This window comes from Aspergillus stella-maris (assembly GCF_047715825.1).
Source record: "Aspergillus stella-maris strain CBS 113639 unplaced genomic scaffold BDV14scaffold_30, whole genome shotgun sequence".
Taxonomy (NCBI): domain Eukaryota; kingdom Fungi; phylum Ascomycota; class Eurotiomycetes; order Eurotiales; family Aspergillaceae; genus Aspergillus; species Aspergillus stella-maris.
Window position 1 is genome coordinate 155,378 of NW_027396824.1, and position 16,411 is coordinate 171,788.

General features: G+C 51.6%; 7 protein-coding genes across 7 annotated transcripts; 5 read left to right on the forward strand and 2 right to left on the reverse strand.

Annotated features, from left to right (window-relative positions):
• Position 1: 1 nt before the first annotated feature.
• Positions 2-2,701, forward strand: BDV14DRAFT_71998 (pentatricopeptide repeat protein). The gene has a single exon (XM_073777369.1). The coding sequence runs from the start codon at positions 235-237 to the stop codon at positions 2,692-2,694; it is 2,460 nt and encodes an 819-aa protein (XP_073627725.1). The 5' UTR covers positions 2-234; the 3' UTR covers positions 2,695-2,701.
• A 289-nt stretch (positions 2,702-2,990) lies between these two features.
• On the forward strand, positions 2,991-4,946 carry BDV14DRAFT_209189 (putative RecQ family helicase RecQ). Its single transcript, XM_073775587.1, has 4 exons — positions 2,991-3,120; positions 3,198-3,319; positions 3,379-3,413; positions 3,472-4,946. Exons 1-4 carry the CDS (start codon positions 3,041-3,043, stop codon positions 4,930-4,932), a joined length of 1,698 nt encoding a protein of 565 aa, XP_073627726.1. The 5' UTR covers positions 2,991-3,040; the 3' UTR covers positions 4,933-4,946.
• A 186-nt stretch (positions 4,947-5,132) lies between these two features.
• BDV14DRAFT_174192 (KH domain-containing protein) lies at positions 5,133-7,445 on the reverse strand. Its single transcript, XM_073768858.1, has 8 exons — positions 7,191-7,445; positions 7,050-7,129; positions 6,836-6,988; positions 6,672-6,693; positions 6,551-6,603; positions 6,328-6,492; positions 5,530-6,276; positions 5,133-5,466 (listed from the first exon to the last, which is right to left on the reverse strand). The coding sequence occupies exons 1-8, from the start codon at positions 7,384-7,386 to the stop codon at positions 5,443-5,445; spliced, it is 1,440 nt and encodes a 479-aa protein (XP_073627727.1). The 5' UTR covers positions 7,387-7,445; the 3' UTR covers positions 5,133-5,442.
• Positions 7,446-7,898: 453 nt separating this feature from the next.
• On the forward strand, positions 7,899-8,964 carry BDV14DRAFT_200576 (acetolactate synthase regulatory subunit; the record flags this gene model as incomplete). The annotated part of the gene is made up of 2 exons (XM_073773542.1): positions 7,899-8,722; positions 8,787-8,964. 2 exons carry the CDS (start codon positions 7,899-7,901, stop codon positions 8,962-8,964), a joined length of 1,002 nt encoding a protein of 333 aa, XP_073627728.1.
• A 319-nt stretch (positions 8,965-9,283) lies between these two features.
• On the reverse strand, positions 9,284-12,559 carry BDV14DRAFT_72062 (uncharacterized protein). The gene is made up of 5 exons (XM_073777370.1): positions 11,549-12,559; positions 10,540-11,496; positions 10,172-10,492; positions 9,938-10,116; positions 9,284-9,780 (listed from the first exon to the last, which is right to left on the reverse strand). The coding sequence occupies exons 1-5, from the start codon at positions 12,342-12,344 to the stop codon at positions 9,439-9,441; spliced, it is 2,595 nt and encodes an 864-aa protein (XP_073627729.1). The 5' UTR covers positions 12,345-12,559; the 3' UTR covers positions 9,284-9,438.
• Positions 12,560-12,644: 85 nt separating this feature from the next.
• argB (ornithine carbamoyltransferase) lies at positions 12,645-13,920 on the forward strand. The gene has a single exon (XM_073768859.1). The coding sequence runs from the start codon at positions 12,776-12,778 to the stop codon at positions 13,856-13,858; it is 1,083 nt and encodes a 360-aa protein (XP_073627730.1). The 5' UTR covers positions 12,645-12,775; the 3' UTR covers positions 13,859-13,920.
• Positions 13,921-14,224: 304 nt separating this feature from the next.
• BDV14DRAFT_174203 (DUF3984 domain-containing protein) lies at positions 14,225-16,172 on the forward strand. Its single transcript, XM_073768860.1, has 3 exons — positions 14,225-14,328; positions 14,379-15,512; positions 15,591-16,172. The coding sequence occupies exons 1-3, from the start codon at positions 14,323-14,325 to the stop codon at positions 15,768-15,770; spliced, it is 1,320 nt and encodes a 439-aa protein (XP_073627731.1). The 5' UTR covers positions 14,225-14,322; the 3' UTR covers positions 15,771-16,172.
• The last annotated feature ends 239 nt before the right edge of the window (positions 16,173-16,411 follow it).

The following is a 16,411-nucleotide window of genomic DNA, read 5'->3' on the forward strand; positions in this document are numbered from 1 at the left end:
GATTGGTCGCAGCACGGGCTCCGCTCCAGAAAAGCGCATCTCTGCTTCAAATAATCTCGATTTCTGAGGAGACGAAACATCTCAATTCTACGCGCTGTTTCCCCCTCGTGCTTCGCTTTCGCGCGTCTCACGGTCCTTCTGCTTCTTGCGACTTTCCCCGCTCTGTTCGGCAAGTCTTTCTAGGCTTATCCTGGTTATGCATGGGTGAATCGATGCCACAATGTCTGCCATCTCATGCATCAGCCCAATAAGTCCCAGAGCCCACCACACCTGCGATCTCCTCCGTCGCAGGGATCAAATACGGGCTTTCTACTCGACTCGAAGCATATGCGTGAGCCGGGATCCTACTTCGCCAATGCCCCCCTCCGACGGTTCGGCTCCCCCCGACGTTGCCGACCAGCTGCAACGTCTATAGCGGACCTCTTTGTCCGTTCCCTGGTGATAGCTGGCTACTGCCAGGAGCATTCTCCTCGAATTAGGTGTTTGTCTACATTGTCACCGAAAGCTTCAAGGAGTCATAGAAGAAGTTTAGAACACAGGGGTGCGGGCAGAGGCTCAAGGCGGCTTCCGTCCGGAAGTCCGTCAAGCCTTCTGAGCCCGATTGAGAGTATAGCTGCGTATCGATCGAGAACTCAGCGAATATTCAGTTCAAGTGTTGCACAGCGAGTGGAAGTATACGATCCCGACGATCATCGAATAAACCAGACGCCGGCGCATCCCCCCACACGAAGAAGACCTGCCGACGATGAGAGAACAAACTATGCTGGCTGTCTTGGAGATGAATGGCGGCCATCAGAGCAGCGGCAAGGATTCACAAGTCAACCAGATGGTGCTATTGCCCCTCAAGGCGGCCCAAGACACCACGGTGATCGCGAGAAACCAGACGAGGTGGACCATGAGCCAAAAAGTGCCCGGTTACGGAACCGAACCGACGGGTATAAGAGTGCCGCGAAGAAATTATATCAGGACACCGCGGATATTTATCAAGCATTATTTCAAGGGAGACTGTCTTGGAAGGAGGCCGCTGATGCAGTTGCTGCCTTTGAGCCATTCCCGCCACAATATGACGAGACGAAAAGCGCAGTGGAGCTTAACTCTGTTCTAGAGTTGGAAAAACATATTGAAGACAAGACGCGGTCTAATCATTTCATCTTTCAACTCTATAGAGAACTCCCGTCTCCCGGAGTGAAGCACCTGTCAAAACGCACTCGCGGTGCGCTTTTGCGTCGATTCGCTGAACCTCCCAACCGTCGCTCGATTGATGCGCGGCGCTATCTGGCATTGGTGGAAGATATGTTGGCCGCCCGCCTTTCAATCTCCATGTCACTGTGGACTTCTGCTATGCACTTGGCGGGTCGGTCGCCGGGCAAAGTGACGAAACACGACTTAGTCCGGGTAATCGGCATTTGGAATAGGATGGAGCATTTAGCGGGACACAAGTCAGATAGTGTGGTGTTCACAGTCCTTTTCGATACAGCTATCAAGGCAGGCCAGTATATTGTCGCCGACCGCTTGATAGAAGAGATGAACAGAAGGAACATCAAATTTGGTCGCCATGGAAAAGTGGCCAACATCTTCTTCCACGGGTTAACACGGGATGTTGACGGCATATCGCGGGCTTTTGATGAGTTCGTGGAGAGTGGAGAGCTTGTCGATACCGCGGTGATGAACTGCCTTATGACTTCATTCCTTAGAGCTGGTGACCCAGATTTTGCAGAAAATATTTACCTACAACTGTTGGAGACTCGAGCGGTCACAGATCTTGCAAGGCAGAAACTCACTTCAGAGCTTGTTGCTTACCGGAAGTCAGCTAAGAAGTTTGGGCGCGTCCTACAGCTGTCAGCGTCTCTGAAGAACATCCTCCCAGAACACCATCGTGCTCTACAAGAAGCCCTCGTGCTTAGTCCTGATACGCGGACATTTCACATACTTCTCTCGTATCATGCACACAAGTCGGGGAATATAAGTGCATTTCGATCCGTTCTCACCGACATGGAAAATGTGTTCGCTGTACCTCCTCGTGGAATGGTTTATTTGCTGCTTTTTCAAGGGTTTGACTACCATGGCCGACACAAAAAGGGCTGGACGGCGGAAACTTTGTGGGTGGTCTGGAGAGCCTATCTCCGAGCACTTCATGAGTCCAAAACCAGGATGGAGCATCATTCATTTGGTCTACCGCCCTCTTTCGTGTGGGAGAATCCTCTCAGTGGTAACACCAGTATAGCGGGCGCGGAGGCACAATTAACGAATGAATCAAGTGAGCTCTACTCGCCACTACTCACGGCTGCCGTTGGCGCACACAACACACCTTCCGAGTATGAAGACGAGTACGCATGGAGTGAGGAGGAAACCGAATTGAGCAAGGCCGAGATTGATATTACCGAAGAGCTTGATGATCTGAACGACTCTGTGGACAACGACCTGAAGCAGAAACGCCCGCGCGAAGACAATGATCTGGAATCGTTGGAGCACCGTCTAGAGAACGGGGTGTTCTTAGGCCGCCGAATGATCATTACCATCCTGCGTGCATTTGGCACTTGTTGCGCACCTGAAGATATCATGGCGGTTTGGGCTCGCATGGAGAGCATCTGGCAGCCCGATAGGCGCAGGGGTCTGGATGTTATGGCCGTCAAGGAAGAACTGGAGAGACAGCTGGACCGAGCGAGCCGTCGGCGCGACTCTGGACTGCGATAACATTTGTACATTATTATAGAACCATATATCCTCGATTGAAGTCCAAGCGACGACTAGTGGACTCTTCTATTACGAAGACACATGTTCTGTCCTGGATAGTCTTGTACTTTAGCGATATTAATAGATTTGAACATTTGATACGAACTAGTTATTTTTTCCGTTTCTATTGCTGTCCAGTCAATGTTCTCTGTATACTTTGTCAATCAATTAGGCTCGATTGAGCTCACGTGATATCGCGTTCCGGAAACGCGTCCGCCAGAGGGAAGGAAGGGACTATCGACTCAACATTAACAACGTTTTCTGCTCTCGAGATCCCAATTCTTTCTCTTTCAAAGATGCCTCCATAATGGTGAATAATGATCTGTGGCGTCGGAAGGTGGACTTGGACTTCTACCTGCACCGCACATTTCGGAAAAGGTCGTTCCGGTAAGCTTCTAAAAAGTTATATACTCATATAGTTGTAACCTTGCCCGCTGGTCTTGACTATTGCTAATTGATGATAGCCCTCTTCAGCGAGAAGTCTGCACGGCTGTCGTAGAGGGTCATGATGTCTTCCTCCAAGCCTCTACCTCGTTTGGAAAGAGTCTCTGCTTTCAGTTGCCGGCCGTGGCAACCACACGTGGGAGTAGGTTTGCATCTTTACAGACAATGCATATTAGCCGTTGGCTAATATGGAACTTACAGTGACTGTCGTCGTGTGTCCTCTTCTGTCGTTGATGGTAAGTCCTGAACGTACTCTGTTACTCTTACTTTGAAACCAGCCTGACTCCCTTGCAGACCGATCAACTGAGAGCACTGGCCGAAATGGAGATACCGGTAGCTACTATCAATTCGAATACCAAGATAGAGGAGCGGCGAGTGATTCTTCAAGACATGCTTTCTGGCCACCCAACGATTCGACTTCTCTATGTGACACCAGAGCTCTGTCAAACAGACATGTTTCGGCGAAATCTCCAAACCGTTCACGAACAAGGAGAGCTGGTTCGCATTGCCATTGATGAAGCCCACTGCGTCAGCGAATGGGGACATGATTTCCGCACAGCTTACAAGCAACTGTCCTGGTTCAGGAGATCCCTAACTAATCCACGAGTGCCCATCAGTGCATTCACTGCGACTGCCACCCCACAGGTCCGTGAAGACATCATCAATATCCTTGGGCTGGACCCATCTCAAACCAAAATCTTCAGTACGCCCTCAGCGCGGCCGAACATTCATTATGAAGTTCGAATTTTGCAAGATTTCGTTTCAGACCCTCAGGAACCCGACGCATTCCAGCTTTGGGACCTTCATTCGTGGCTCAAAAAAGTCCAAGGCCGGCGCGAAGCCCGCTTAGGCATCGATGCAGCGTCTCGGTTACCTCCAATTTCCGGTATTGTCTACGTTTCCACTCGAAGGGCCACTGTGCTGCTCGCACAGATGTTATCAAGGAACGATCCCCGCATTCGTGCAGTAGCATATCACGCCGGCCTCAACGCAGATGAAAGGATACGATCCCAAAATGAATGGATAGCGGCTACGAGGCAGCAACAGCAGCCAAACACTACTCCAATAACATTCTACATCATTGTCGCAACTACCGCCTTTGGCATGGGTATCGACAATCCCAATGTTCGCTTCGTCGTCCATTGGAGTCCCTCAAAGACGTTCGAAGGTTTCGTCCAAGAATCTGGCCGTGCAGGCCGTGACGGCCGCGCCGCAACGTCGATCGTCTATTACAACCCACAGGAGCGAGAGCGTTCCCTTGGCCTTCTTCATCGAGACATTGAAAACCTACATAATCGCATAGGTGGGCGAGGCAGAGGCCTCACCAATCGAGACAAGATGTCTACGCTTCAAAGTCTCTACGCTCGCAAGCAGAGCTTTGGAAAATTAGTCCAATTCTGCGAGGCCACAACCAGATGCAGACACGAAATGATCGGTGAATTCTTTGGCGATGTAGAGCTGGTGAATATGGGATCCCAGGTCCCTGTCAGACCAGAGGTTGTTGTGCAACCTGAGCCTGATGTTAATACTAGTATTTCCAGTAATGCTGGTGCAGGCGAGTCCACCTCAGCACTGGTCACGTCACCCTGCGATTTTGCCTGTGACTTTTGCAAAGATCCGAAGGGGCTAGCAGAGCGCAAGGAAAGAATCATTAGAGCTCAAGAACTAGCGTTCAATGAGCTTGGGCCGGAGTGGCTTGAGGCAATGATCCCACGGGAAAGAATGTTCCCTGAACTGGTGCGCCGCGATGGCTGATGCGATCGTGGAGCACGGCGTTATGACTTTATGTTTGTTTGTCATCTCTGCGACATGATTCATGACTGGGTTGGTATGGGAATACTGCGCACTGGGAACAAGGCGTGAGGCATGATACCTTGGCATAAGATATACAGCTACCTCCGAGGATTAGAAGTCCTATGAAGTGTTTGCGAGTACAGCAGCGCTCACAAACCAAAGCGAAAGGAAAAAAAAAAAGAAAAAAAAAAAACACCATGAGATCGGCGACGAGAAACTTTTGCATGATTTATTGCTCTCCCAGGCTCCAGATTTTTTTTTGAAGTGTGCAAGGTAGGTGAAGTAGGCATTACAGATACAAATTGCAAGAAACAAATCAAGCTAAGCGATACAGAAATGATCATCTAAACAGATTTAGATAGTGAAGACGAGGTAGATTGGGCGACAGGGGCATCGACCAAGGTATTCAGCAATGCTAGATATCCAAGTATCTTGGCCCTTGTAAATTTCGATATTCGATGTCAAAGGTAATCACAACCCCGGAGGCGGTGGGACCTAATGAAACACAATTAGCATCATCTCCAAACGAACTATGAACCTTCAAAGACAAGTACATACAGCACTATAACTGCCCCCACCAGGCGGCGGAGGAGGCGGACTTCCAGACCCAGGAGGCGGAGGCGGCGGAGCCTCAGAAGCAGGGGGGGGCGGCGCGGGACTCTGAGACTGCTGCTGCTGTTGCTGCGCCTGTGCCGCCTGCTGGTAGTACTGGTAGTACGCGACATAGTTCTGGTACCCGCCGTACGCGGCGTAGGGGTCAGCGCCGTAGTACTGCGCGTACTGCGCGCTGTAATCCGCTGCGGATGTTGCGGCAGGCGTTGCGCTGCCGGAGGGGCTATCTGTGCCTGAGGGCGTCTGCGATGCGTGATGCGAGTGCGAGTGCGAGTGCTGGTTGCCGTAGCCGCCGCCGTATCCTCTATCGCTGTATCCTCTGTCGCCGTAGCTGTTATGCCGGTCGCCGCCACCGCGTCCATACCCGCCATATCCACCGTGCTGGGGCGGGTTCTCCTTGAAGCGCTGATACTGCTCGCGGACATTGGCGAGGAGGTCTTCGCAGAGTTCCTTGGCGTTTTGGACTTCGTTCGGGTCTGGGCCAGCGACGTGTAGGTACATTGCGTCGTCGCTTTCGCGGCCTGTGCTGGGCTCCATGAAGCCCGAGCCGCGGCCCTTGATTTGCACTTTGCAGCGGGTTTTTTGCTGGATGTGCTTTACGTAGGCGCCGCCTTGGCCGACGACTTGGGCGCGGAGGTTGAAGCCGGGGATGGGTTCTAGGTTGACGGGGATTTTCTCTTCGGGCCATTTGCGCTGTGAAGGGTTAGCGATGATGTGGAAGGGGCAGGGGATGGCTAGGCATACGCGGCCGAATTCGTCTCGCTCGACTTGTTCGGGTTCTCGGCGGCGGAATCGTCGTTCGTCCACGAGGTTTGGCAGTTCTTTCTTCATGAGATTGTCGATGATCTCAACAGCCTTTTCGAGGCCTTCCTTCGATTGGCTCGTTACGTGGAGGTACAACGGCGGGTTCTAACAAGCAGTCTGTGTCAGTGACAACAATATAAAAGGAGATTCTGAGGGCACCTACCGCTGCAGTGGCCATGCTCTTGTCGGGGTAATAGTTTCCGCGCGTGGTAACATCTTGAAAATTAATTGATGAGCTTCTTTCTTCAAAGTTGACAAGCATATAACATGGGATGGAGGCGTACCGGCGCCACATTCATCTTTAATCTATATCACGCATGGAGGTCAGCAGATGCAAATGAGGGGAGAATGCTATGCATGGACTGGGTAAGCTTCTTCACAATCACAGTAGCAGAAGTTAGAGGGGGGATGCGCCTGGACGATCAGTGAATACAACAGGAGTAATTACCATTTTTTGCGTGGATCCTTTGGTCAGTGTATAGCGGTTACGCAGGTCATTGATTTCGATGTCCTTGATGTAGTCGCCGTCCGCGACGTAGATCTCTGCGTTCAGCTTGGTGTCTCCGCCGGAGGGGGTAGCGGACTGGGATGGACTGGAGGTCTATGACGGGAGTAGGTTAGCAAATGCACAAATACCCAAACTTGAAGATCCTTATACTAACCGCGCGAATCGGAGGCACTTCGACATGTTGGATCCCTTTCTTAGCTTGCAACTGGGCGTTGATTTTGGCGGCGGCGGCAGCTGTCAACAGTTAGTTTTACTGCCACGAATTCTACTTTGACTGGGAAGAAGCAGAGCGTACCAGCTGCAGCGACAGGGTCTGCTTTACCGCCCGCTCCAGGGCTCTGAGGCTCACGGCTGAGGGGACTGCGATTTCGAACGGCTTCTGATTGTCGCGAAGAAGGGGACCGCGAGCGGCGGTCAAATCGCGAGCGCCGGGGCTCCGGTGTAGTTTGGTCGAAGCGAGAGCGCTTGGGGCGGTGTTCTTCGTCAGCCATAGTAGATGTCGTTTATTGAGTAATGAGGTGGAATTGAGTGACAAGTGAGAGGTGGGATCCGCGGAGAGACGGTGATATGCAGGCCACGGGCAGTATTATTTTGCAAGAAGTTTAGTTTGGCGGTGGAGCCGAGGCGATCTCTGGCCAGAACCGGGTGTTATATGCGGGCCAACAGAATCACCCAGACCATGTGTAAAGACTCCTAATCGTCAAGCCTGTATATTCTCGGTGTCCCTATAAATCAATGATATAGAGCAAGCAAAAAATTAAAGTCCAGATTGTAGAGCACAAAGAAGATTAAGTTCCAATGGCCTTGTAAGTCACATGTCTATAGAGTACTCACTAGTCCCAAGCAGGCTAGCGGTACTGTACCGTTGACTGTTCCGGAGATTGAGTCAGCTCCCCGAGGTCGGACCCCCAGCATAAAATGCGAATAATCTCCATCCATTGATCGCTGCGACTTTGCAATCCAACCCGCCAACCCTGCGATTCTCTCTCAATCCGGGGTCATCATGGCTTTCCGGCGCCCCCAGATGCTGTCTACAGCAGCATCAATGCCATTCCTAACGGCAGCAGGTCGCTCCTCTCGCCTAGCCTCTGCTCTTCCCCAATCCTCCATCTTCACCACCACCACCACAAGGGCCTCCAGCAGCTCAACCTCAGCACTGGCCTACAAGTCCCTGCACCGCCGCTCCCCCCTCACTCTCCCGGTAGCAGACCACTCCCCGCAATGGGACGCCCCCACGGCCGTCTCGTCCATCCTCTACGAGACCCCCGTTCGCCCGACGAACCCTCCCAAGCGACACATCCTCAACTGCCTGGTGCAGAACGAGCCCGGTGTGCTCTCCCGCGTGTCCGGAATTCTCGCCGCCCGCGGCTTCAACATCGACTCGCTCGTCGTGTGTAACACCGAAGTCGAGGACCTCTCGCGCATGACTATCGTGCTGCAGGGCCAGGACGGCGTCGTCGAGCAAGCCCGCCGCCAACTCGACGATCTTGTCCCCGTCTGGGCTGTCCTCGACTACACGGATTCCGCTCTTGTGCAGCGTGAGCTCCTCCTCGCCAAGGTCAGCATCCTTGGACCCGAGTTCTTCGAGGAGCTCCTCCAGCACCACCGCGAGATCACGACCCCCGTCGACGCCATCGAGGGCCAGAAGGAGAAGAGCGCCGAGAGCAGCAAGCACCCGGCTACAAAGGAGGAATACCACCCGCGCAACCTGCCAAGCAGTCAGGCTCTCCGTCACAAGCACGAGCATCTCGATGCCATTACGCGGTTGACTCACCAGTTTGGCGGAAAGGTGTTGGATATCTCTACTAACAACTGCATTGTTGAGCTGTGAGTCACTCCGCACCCCAAACTCAAAATTCAAATTCGCATTGATACTGATGATATTCTGCAGCTCCGCAAAGCCCAACCGTATCGACTCCTTCATGAAGCTCATCTCCCCCTTCGGTATCCTTGAGTCTACCAGAACCGGTCTCATGGCTCTGCCCCGTTCTCCCCTCTTCGAGGCCAATGAGGAGCTCGAGAAGGATGCTGCTGATGTTGTTGATGCTAGCACCCTTCCTCCTGGTTAAGAGAGATAAATATGTAACTGTCAATTGTAATCAAAAGCGAAGTTCATTCTCGTTCACTTTCTGGTTTCCTTGGAAGACGATTAGTTTTTTTTTTTGGTTTTTTTTGTAATTACTGTAACACCGTGCATTATGGTGCTATTTCGTCAACTTAATCAGTTGCGTTCGAAGTTCTAGAAATTGTATTTTGTTGGGTAGAGATGGGTAGGCACTTTGAATCTGGGTTTTTATTGTGAGTCATGCGTGTCTAGATATATATCTCTCCACTGGTCGAGTTGGTTGCGGACAGCGGAGCCTTACAAAATACCAGAGATTTAACCCTTTAACCTTTGTCCAAGTCAAACTAGTCTCATTCTTCAATGCAAAGTAAGTAGTAGGTAAGTAGTAAGTTCTCCCACAAACGCCCCAAACGCCCCAAACGCCAGTCTTATCTTCCTCTTCAAACGCCAATCTCAACCCGATCTAAACCACATTAAATCACAACGAGACCCTCGCCTTAATGCCACTGCCCCGATACCTCACAACCTCAGAATAATTCCCAATGAGCACACCGACCTTCGCTACCGTATCGAGGTCAAGTGTCCCACCGACAGCCCGTCTGAGCGCGTCGTAGCCGATGCCGCTGAGGTTTAATTCGACAGGCAACCGCGGGGAGTTGGAAAGTCCCGGCGGGATGGGGAAAGATTCGAAGTAATTGATCTTGCCGACCTCATGGTCGTGTTGGTAAAATGCTGTTGCTTCTATGGATGTGACGTCTATGGTTGTGTGGTTCAGCGGCGAGAAAAGAGCGAACGAGGCTGTTGAGGAGAGGAGGTGCAGCTAGAGCGCGAGGGGTCAGTTCTAGTGGTCCTGTAGTAGTCTTGCGCCGAAAATGAATCTATACTGTATACACGTGGCGAGGGTACAATATATACAAGTGCGTTTATCATAGCATATGTGCAGCGTGAGAGACGGTATCCAAAAAGGAAGGCAGTACCGTAGCATCCCGTATAAAGCCCTTGTGACCATTATCATCGCCAGGTTGGTCTGGATTACCACCAGGTGTCAATTTGGGGACCTGTACTTCGAGTCCCAATCTTGATAGGGCTTGGCCGAGTTTAGGCAAAGCGGGAATAGACCCTTCGTGGGTTGTCATCGTCACGGTAGTATTGAAGCCTGAGATGTTTAGTCAGAAAGAGCTTGACCAGGGTCATAAACGTAATCTACCCACCTGACACAAATTGTGAAAGTAGCTCTTGACCAGCAAGAACACCTAGCTGTCCGCTCAGATCAAGTGGACTCCATTGCAGGTCCACGTTTACACCAGTATTGGCACCTGGGACAACATTGACGTCTCTGGCTGTTACATGAGCAACCCTGGTTGCGTTGTAGACCATGAGTAAGTCGACTAATGGCACAATTGCTGAATATGGCGTAGGGTTTGTAAAGTTGATCTTTGTCTTCACCTGAAGTGAGGACTCGGTTGTAGCTCCTAGCTCGAAAGACTCTAGATGCGGCTTCAAACCACCAGAAAGAGACCCTCCGTAAGGTGCTGAAAAAGTGTTAGTCAGGGATCACATCAAAAGCCATCAAACATACGCTTGACAGTTATTTTGCCGTCGGCTGGAATGCCGCGAACAGTCAACTCTCCAAGGCCGGTAGATATCTCCGCGTCAACATTCGCTGATACCGTGAGTTTGACCGGCTTTCCTTCGAAGATCAGACTCGAAAGCAGATCGGTCAATACATCATCGTCGGTTACTTCAAGCGGTGCCCTATCCATGGGAAATTCCACTTGTAAAGCAGTGGAATTATCGCTACCCTCGACCAAGGTCGAGTTGGCGTTCTGCCACTCCTTCAAGTTGAGAACACCCAGCTTCTTCTTCTGGTAGAAGACATCCGCCTTTGCTCGCACTCGTGGCACGTCTAGGTCAAAGTCCAAGTGTTCCGGTAAGGCAATCAGGACCTTGACTAATGCAGATACGGTAGGTTGAGATTCAGGGGAACCCGGTTCCGCCAGTGGGTTCGGCAGGGAGAAGTGGACATTGGTCATGGTAAAGTTCTTCACAAGATTATCCAGAGCATGTCCTGTGAAGGGCAGTGGCACGGTCACCGTCTTGAGGATGTCGGTCATCCACTTAGGAGCACCCAAAGATGGTACCTCCGCTCCACGAACATAGACGGTGGTTTGGGTACCATGGATGTAGCTAGTGAGAAGGGAATCGAGTGGTGACCGCTTCTCTCCCGGACAATTCGAGGTGAGCTCATCAGAGAGGCTTCGAATAACGCCAGACACGTTGATTGTAGTAGCCTGGCCAGGGTTCACCGCAACCTCATCAGTCACGACATCTGCCACGGAGATGTAGGGGTCATGTGGCGAGCAGTTGTCGACGAGCACCTTGAAACCGAGCGGCGGAATGCGCAATGAGAACGGAGACGCTGTCAGAGCAGAGACAGAAACGTCAACTCCCATTGCAGCTTCATCATCAGGTGTGTCTACGTCGTGAACGTTGAATTCTGTAAGATCAATATGAGGTAGAGAAGGAAAGTCGTCTCCTGAACCCCCGTTAGCACTTGAAAGCGTGAGTGCAGTTTCAGAAGAACCTACCTCTGTATGTGATGGATTCGACTAAGCTTTGCTCACCCAGGCTCAGCAGACCTGATTTGAGATGTAGAATAGCCTTCCCTTGGAGCAATAGACGGTTCAACCTCCCCTCTAGCCAATCAACTGCGATGGAGTGTAGTCCCTCGATTCTACCCGCAACGAGATCGGCTTCGAAATCAAGGTGATTGACATGACCGTTTCGGATGCTGATTTTAATCGGCGGTAGAGTCGCAGAACCAACCAGCGTATTTCCGTACTCGGGCAGATAAACGTCGACATGAGACTCGCCAGTTTCAACCTCTCTCCCAATCCAAGTCACGAACCGCCCAATATTCTTCACCGGCCCGCTTCGCACGCGATTCGCATCGAGGACAACATCAGCTTGTACCCTTGTTTTCACTCCTTCACTTGTAGCGGACTCCACCGATAGGTTCGTTGGCTTGAATACGGCGGCTTCCTTCACATACTGCTTGGCCAACGCGGGAACGATAAAGGCTAGAACCAAGATGACGATGATAGCCCCGATCGCAAACAGTCCACAGACGACCGTCCACCCGATTCTGTTTCGTGGCTTTTTCGGATAATCATCGGATGAAGCGGTTACTGACGCCGGAGATGACGCGCGCGGAGACTCGATACCGCCATACGCTGATAGTTCGTCATTGCGGCGATGGAGGAGCGGTGTTGATTCTGAGGATATTTCAAATGAACGACTTTCGCGACTCAATGATGGTCCTCCATGATGAGAAGATTCGTCGTGGTGGTCGCCTAATAGAGGGCGACTTTCCCCGTCCGTCATGGCTGGCTAGGCTGGTTAAAGAGCGGAGTGGGGGACAGTGTGGAGAGATAGCGGAGGCTGATCAAATAGCGGACAGAGCCGGAGATGGTCAAGTTTGGGACCTCATATAAGAGAGAAAGACAGTAATGATAAGGAAAGAGATGGCCACAAGCAACAATGACAGCCAATAATGATGATGGAAGATGGTAAGACGATGGCAGGAGACGAGTAGATGAGAGACGAGTCCAGTGATGCAGCGGCGCCAGAGATGCGATAGCGGCGGATCGGCAGGCGGAACTGACGCTAAACCACATGGACCAACGAGGCCTTCCAATGACGGTCGAGCTGTTGAGAACTGAAAGAGCGGAACAGTTGCTTGAGTCATTCCCCCGTCAATTATTTATTCGGTTCAACCTCTTTTCTCCCAATTTTTGTACTTTCCACACTTCTCAATGGCTTCAATTCGTGCCTCGCTGAAGAGTCAGACCTTCCGACAGACCGTGCGACGATACTCCTCGCAATCCATCATGCCTGCCACCTCCCCCTTCGCTCCCCGCCATTTCCTCTCCATTGCGGACCTCACTCCTACCGAGTTTGCTACCCTCGTCCGCAATGCCTCCGCACACAAGAAGTCGATCAAGTCGGGGTCAATTCCTCAGAACCTGCTCGGATCACTAGGGGCGAAGACCGTGGCCATGATATTCAGCAAGCGAAGTACCCGTACTAGGGTATCTACAGAAAGTGCCGTGGTGCAAATGGGAGGTCATCCGATGTTCTTGGGCAAGGATGATATCCAGTTGGGAGTCAATGAGTCTCTGTACGATACCTCCGTGGTCATCTCGTCGATGGTGTCTTGCATTGTTGCTCGTGTGGGTGCACACGCTGAGGTTGCCGACCTGGCGAAGCATTCTTCCGTTCCAGTGATCAATGCCTTGTGCGACTCGTTTCACCCTCTCCAGGCCGTTGCCGATTTCCAGACCATCTATGAAGCATTCACCCCCAAGGCTCACCACGCATCAAGTCTGGGTCTCGAGGGGCTGAAGATCGCTTGGGTTGGTGACGCCAACAACGTCTTGTTCGACATGGCCATTGCTGCTACGAAGATGGGGATTGATATTGCTGTGGCGACTCCCAAGGGCTACGAGATTCCTGCGAACATGCTGGAGCTGATTAAGTCCGCTGGTGAGGGTGTCTCAAAACCTGGCAAGCTCACCCAGACCAATGTCCCTGAAGAGGCGGTCAAGGATGCGGACATTCTTGTCACAGACACCTGGGTGTCGATGGGCCAGGAGGAAGAGAAGATTAAGAGGCTGCGGGAGTTCGCCGGCTTCCAGATCACCGCTGATCTTGCTAAGCGAGGAGGTGCTAAGGAGGGCTGGAAGTTCATGCACTGCCTTCCGCGACACCCTGAGGAGGTCAGCGACGAGGTCTTCTACAGCAACCGATCGCTCGTCTTCCCCGAGGCTGAGAACCGGCTGTGGGCTGCCATCTCTGCCTTGGAGGGATTTGTTGTCAACAAGGGAAAGATTGAATAATTCTGAGCTGTACATAAAATCTATATAAAGCGTCACTCAATCTATAAAAATAAATATCTTAGACTAAACCGCATCGAGATGTATGTAACCGAGGGAAGTCCTATCTACCTAAGTTTATACAGCAGCCACCTACCTCATTATTGCATTGCCAACTTTCACGATAACCGAGGGACAGATCTCGATGTGACATTTCTTGCATATTACTGCTCAGCGTATGGTAGTTAACTGGTCCGAGCACTGCTGAAGATCCTGGAGCAAACCTGGAGGGATAGTCTGTTTGGCTTTCACATGCGTGCGGAGTCGTCACTTCCGGGGATGGGATGATCCAGACCTCAACCTTGCAACTTCTTCTTTATCAATCCAACCTCATCTTTCTTTTCCATAGACTTGCACCTTCTGCAAACCTCTGTAGAAGATATACCAGGGACTTCTATCGCATCATATCCAGCGCAGGAACTAGAGCAATGGCTGTAAGTGGACCCCTCCGCAATCCCCATTCCACCCGCTAAAACCAAACCAGTCCTCCCCATCCCAAGCACAACCGGGATCCCGGTCGCGGCGCTCATACCCATCTCTCAATCGCATTTCTCTCGCCCCATTGACACCACACTACCCCATAGACGACGAGAATGAGAATGCAAATGATCCAGACCGCCATGGCCATGACCAAGACTACTTCTCCCCGCGCAATGAAGCGATGGACACCCCAACCAGGACCTCCTACTTATCTAGCTTCTCTGTCCCAGGGACACCGGGCGTTTTATCGCGTACGCCCTCGCGAAGCGGCTCTCGCACGCGCCATCACACCCGCAGCAAGAGCTCGACTATCAGATTGAGCGACTCGAGTCTCCAGGATCAGAATGCCAACCAGCCGCTTCATCATCATTCGAGGAATACACCTGGCGGCCTTACTAGTGCCAGCAGTGGTAACAGAACTAGATGGCATGGCCATGCAGCGCACCGTCATCACCATTCTGAAGCTCGAGATCCGGAGTGGATGCTCCGCGCAGGTATCGCGCTCGCAACCTCCGCTCGTGAGGAAAAGGGCCAAAGCTGGCTAGTCAAGCGGGAGAGCTCGACGAGTCTAGTCTCCGACGGAAAATACGAAGTTGATACTGTATCTCAGTCTCTACGTTCGGGCATAAAGTCGCGGCCAAGGTCATCGGGCAGGTCAACGCCTGCTTCGCGGTCTCGAGCAGCGAGCCGAAGGAACAGTCGACCGGACTTGTCCATGACCGGCCTAGAAATGAGCATTCCATCGCCAATATCGAAGAAGAGCAGCTTCCATACACCACCCGGTTCGGCCTCCGCCCCAAGGACTCCCTCCCAATTTACAAATGAACAGCGATCTCGATCATCCCAGTCGCTCAATCACCTCCCAGATTTCATCGACGAGCAAGTTCGCGCCGAGATGCGCAATTCGCTCCAGCAGCAGCATGATGATGACGACTACGACTCGGCCGTCCCTGATGCGTCTTGGGACTCACAAGAAGACTCAGACTACGAAGAGATCGACGAGCGCGAGATGCAGCGTCTAACCCGCGAGAGGGGATTTGGCCTAGGAAGCTGGGTTGACCGCATGGTCGAATGGACTCTCTTTGGTGTTGACGACTGGCCCCTCTCAACTATTTCCGAGGGCGTGGCTACTACACAGGTACCATCGACTGGATCATCAGCCGCAGAAATCGGCTCAGATCAAGATCAAGATCAAGACTCTGATAATGATAATAAGATTGAGAATAGCCGCCCTTTTATCACAAGTCCATCCGATAAGGACGTCGACGACGAGGTCAAGAGTCTCTCGGATTCACACTCGAATCCTGAGATCACGGCCACAGAACGAGCTGGCGATCGTGGCGGGTGGGAAGACGCGGGATGGTTCTTGCGTACAATTAGGCAGGCCCTTGTTTGAGCCCGAGGTGTCTAGCTATAAATCCTGCATAATGAGCTGCGATAGGTAGGATAAAGTTGCCTTTCTCTACCCTACTCGATTCGGCATACGGTGTTCGGGGTACTGGCGTTCTTTACTCAATAGCTTATGATACTAAGCTTCGCTATGCAAACCTAATAAGCTGCTTAATGGCGTCATAGTAATTTGTGGGTTACAGCTGATCTTTTCTTTCATTCCTTCAATACCTCTAGCTAGCTTTTTTCGGCCCTTTTCTCCATGACCCTATAATTCTATGATGACAAGAAGATGGCACATCCATATCTACAGTGCCCGAAACTTACGCTCTCCAAGTCGAGAAAAGGGCAAAACATAGTCGGTTTTGCGAAGAAGTATTCAATTACGATTATAGTAAGGTAGGTAGGGACTCGAGTGTTTGGTGATATGTCGTCAAACTCCATACATTTATCATATTTATCAGACCGACGGGAATAGGTAGGATATACGGCATGAAGGCTGTTAAGATAGTACTATGAGTGTTTCGATATATTCGTATTATACCTAAAGGTTATACTAGCTGGATATTCAGCGGAGACCATGCCAACTTCAGCTGTACTGTGCTGTGAACTCGAACTCCGACGTAGAAGTACATCGAGCGATTCAAT

What these genes read in the sequence shown, in the direction of transcription:
- BDV14DRAFT_71998 (XM_073777369.1), top strand. Translation starts at nt 235, where the DNA reads ATGCATCAGCCCAATAAGTCCCAGAGCCCACCACACCTGCGATCTCCT.
- BDV14DRAFT_209189 (XM_073775587.1), top strand. Translation starts at nt 3,041, where the DNA reads ATGGTGAATAATGATCTGTGGCGTCGGAAGGTGGACTTGGACTTCTAC. An exon ending in CGTGGCAACCACACGTGGGA is followed by an intron (nt 3,320 to 3,378) that starts GTAGGTTTGCAT and finishes TGGAACTTACAG; the next exon opens with TGACTGTCGTCGTGTGTCCT. An exon ending in GTCCTCTTCTGTCGTTGATG is followed by an intron (nt 3,414 to 3,471) that starts GTAAGTCCTGAA and finishes ACTCCCTTGCAG; the next exon opens with ACCGATCAACTGAGAGCACT.
- BDV14DRAFT_72062 (XM_073777370.1), bottom strand. Translation starts at nt 12,344, where the DNA reads ATGACGGACGGGGAAAGTCGCCCTCTATTAGGCGACCACCACGACGAA. An exon ending in CGAATCCATCACATACAGAG is followed by an intron (nt 11,497 to 11,548) that starts GTAGGTTCTTCT and finishes ACGGGGGTTCAG; the next exon opens with GAGACGACTTTCCTTCTCTA. An exon ending in CGGCAAAATAACTGTCAAGC is followed by an intron (nt 10,493 to 10,539) that starts GTATGTTTGATG and finishes ACACTTTTTCAG; the next exon opens with CACCTTACGGAGGGTCTCTT.
- BDV14DRAFT_174192 (XM_073768858.1), bottom strand. Translation starts at nt 7,386, where the DNA reads ATGGCTGACGAAGAACACCGCCCCAAGCGCTCTCGCTTCGACCAAACT. An exon ending in AAGGATCCACGCAAAAAATG is followed by an intron (nt 6,694 to 6,835) that starts GTAATTACTCCT and finishes TGCGTGATATAG; the next exon opens with ATTAAAGATGAATGTGGCGC. An exon ending in AGCGAGACGAATTCGGCCGC is followed by an intron (nt 6,277 to 6,327) that starts GTATGCCTAGCC and finishes AACCCTTCACAG; the next exon opens with CGCAAATGGCCCGAAGAGAA.
- argB (XM_073768859.1), top strand. Translation starts at nt 12,776, where the DNA reads ATGGCTTCAATTCGTGCCTCGCTGAAGAGTCAGACCTTCCGACAGACC.
- BDV14DRAFT_174203 (XM_073768860.1), top strand. An exon ending in AGGGCGTGGCTACTACACAG is followed by an intron (nt 15,513 to 15,590) that starts GTACCATCGACT and finishes AATGATAATAAG; the next exon opens with ATTGAGAATAGCCGCCCTTT.